The sequence below is a fragment of the Rhincodon typus genome, chromosome 44 (genome assembly GCF_021869965.1).
Source record: "Rhincodon typus isolate 14 chromosome 44, sRhiTyp1.1, whole genome shotgun sequence".
Lineage (NCBI taxonomy): Eukaryota > Metazoa > Chordata > Chondrichthyes > Orectolobiformes > Rhincodontidae > Rhincodon > Rhincodon typus.
In genome coordinates, this window is record NC_063375.1 from 135767 (window position 1) to 136283 (window position 517).

The window sequence follows — 517 nt, forward strand, 5'->3', positions numbered from 1 at the left end:
GGGGGATGCAGGGTCGGGGGGTTGGGGCAGTGGATTACCTGTTGGGGATGTGTTGTCCACCCCATGTGATGGAGACAGTGTAGGTCCCCGGCTGATTGGGATAGTATTCGCAGGAATAGACTCCGTCGCCCAGATCCTTCTGTTTGACCATCTCCTCGTGGCCCTCTGACCAAGGGAGGGGTAACAAAAATAAAAACAAGGCATCGTCAGTGAGGCAGCTCCAACCCTCACCCCAGCTGGTACATAACCCCCAGCACCTCCCACCTATCCCGGTTGGCGCACAGCAAGATCCCACACAACTGTGTTGTTGCGGGCAGTTGGTGGGGGCATGTTTGCTGAAAGGTGACGATTGGCCAGAGGGAACACATCCACAGCCCCCACCCTCACTCCCCACAAATCTCCCCACCCCCCCAGCATCCCCCCCCCCCCCCCGCCACCCTCCGGTGATCCCCCCCGCCCTTGCACCACCCCCACCCTGCCCCCCACCCCCGGACAACGTCCCCACCAGAAACGGCCA

General features: G+C 61.7%; 1 protein-coding gene across 1 annotated transcript in view; it reads right to left on the bottom strand.

Moving 5' to 3' along the window:
- Window positions 1-517, bottom strand: part of LOC109926218 (filamin-A-like) — a 40192-nt gene that overhangs the window by 38807 nt on the left and 868 nt on the right. The window contains exon 2 of the mRNA XM_048619923.1: window positions 39-165. Coding sequence (XP_048475880.1) covers window positions 39-165 — 127 coding nt within the window. The remainder of the gene's footprint in view (window positions 1-38; window positions 166-517) is intronic.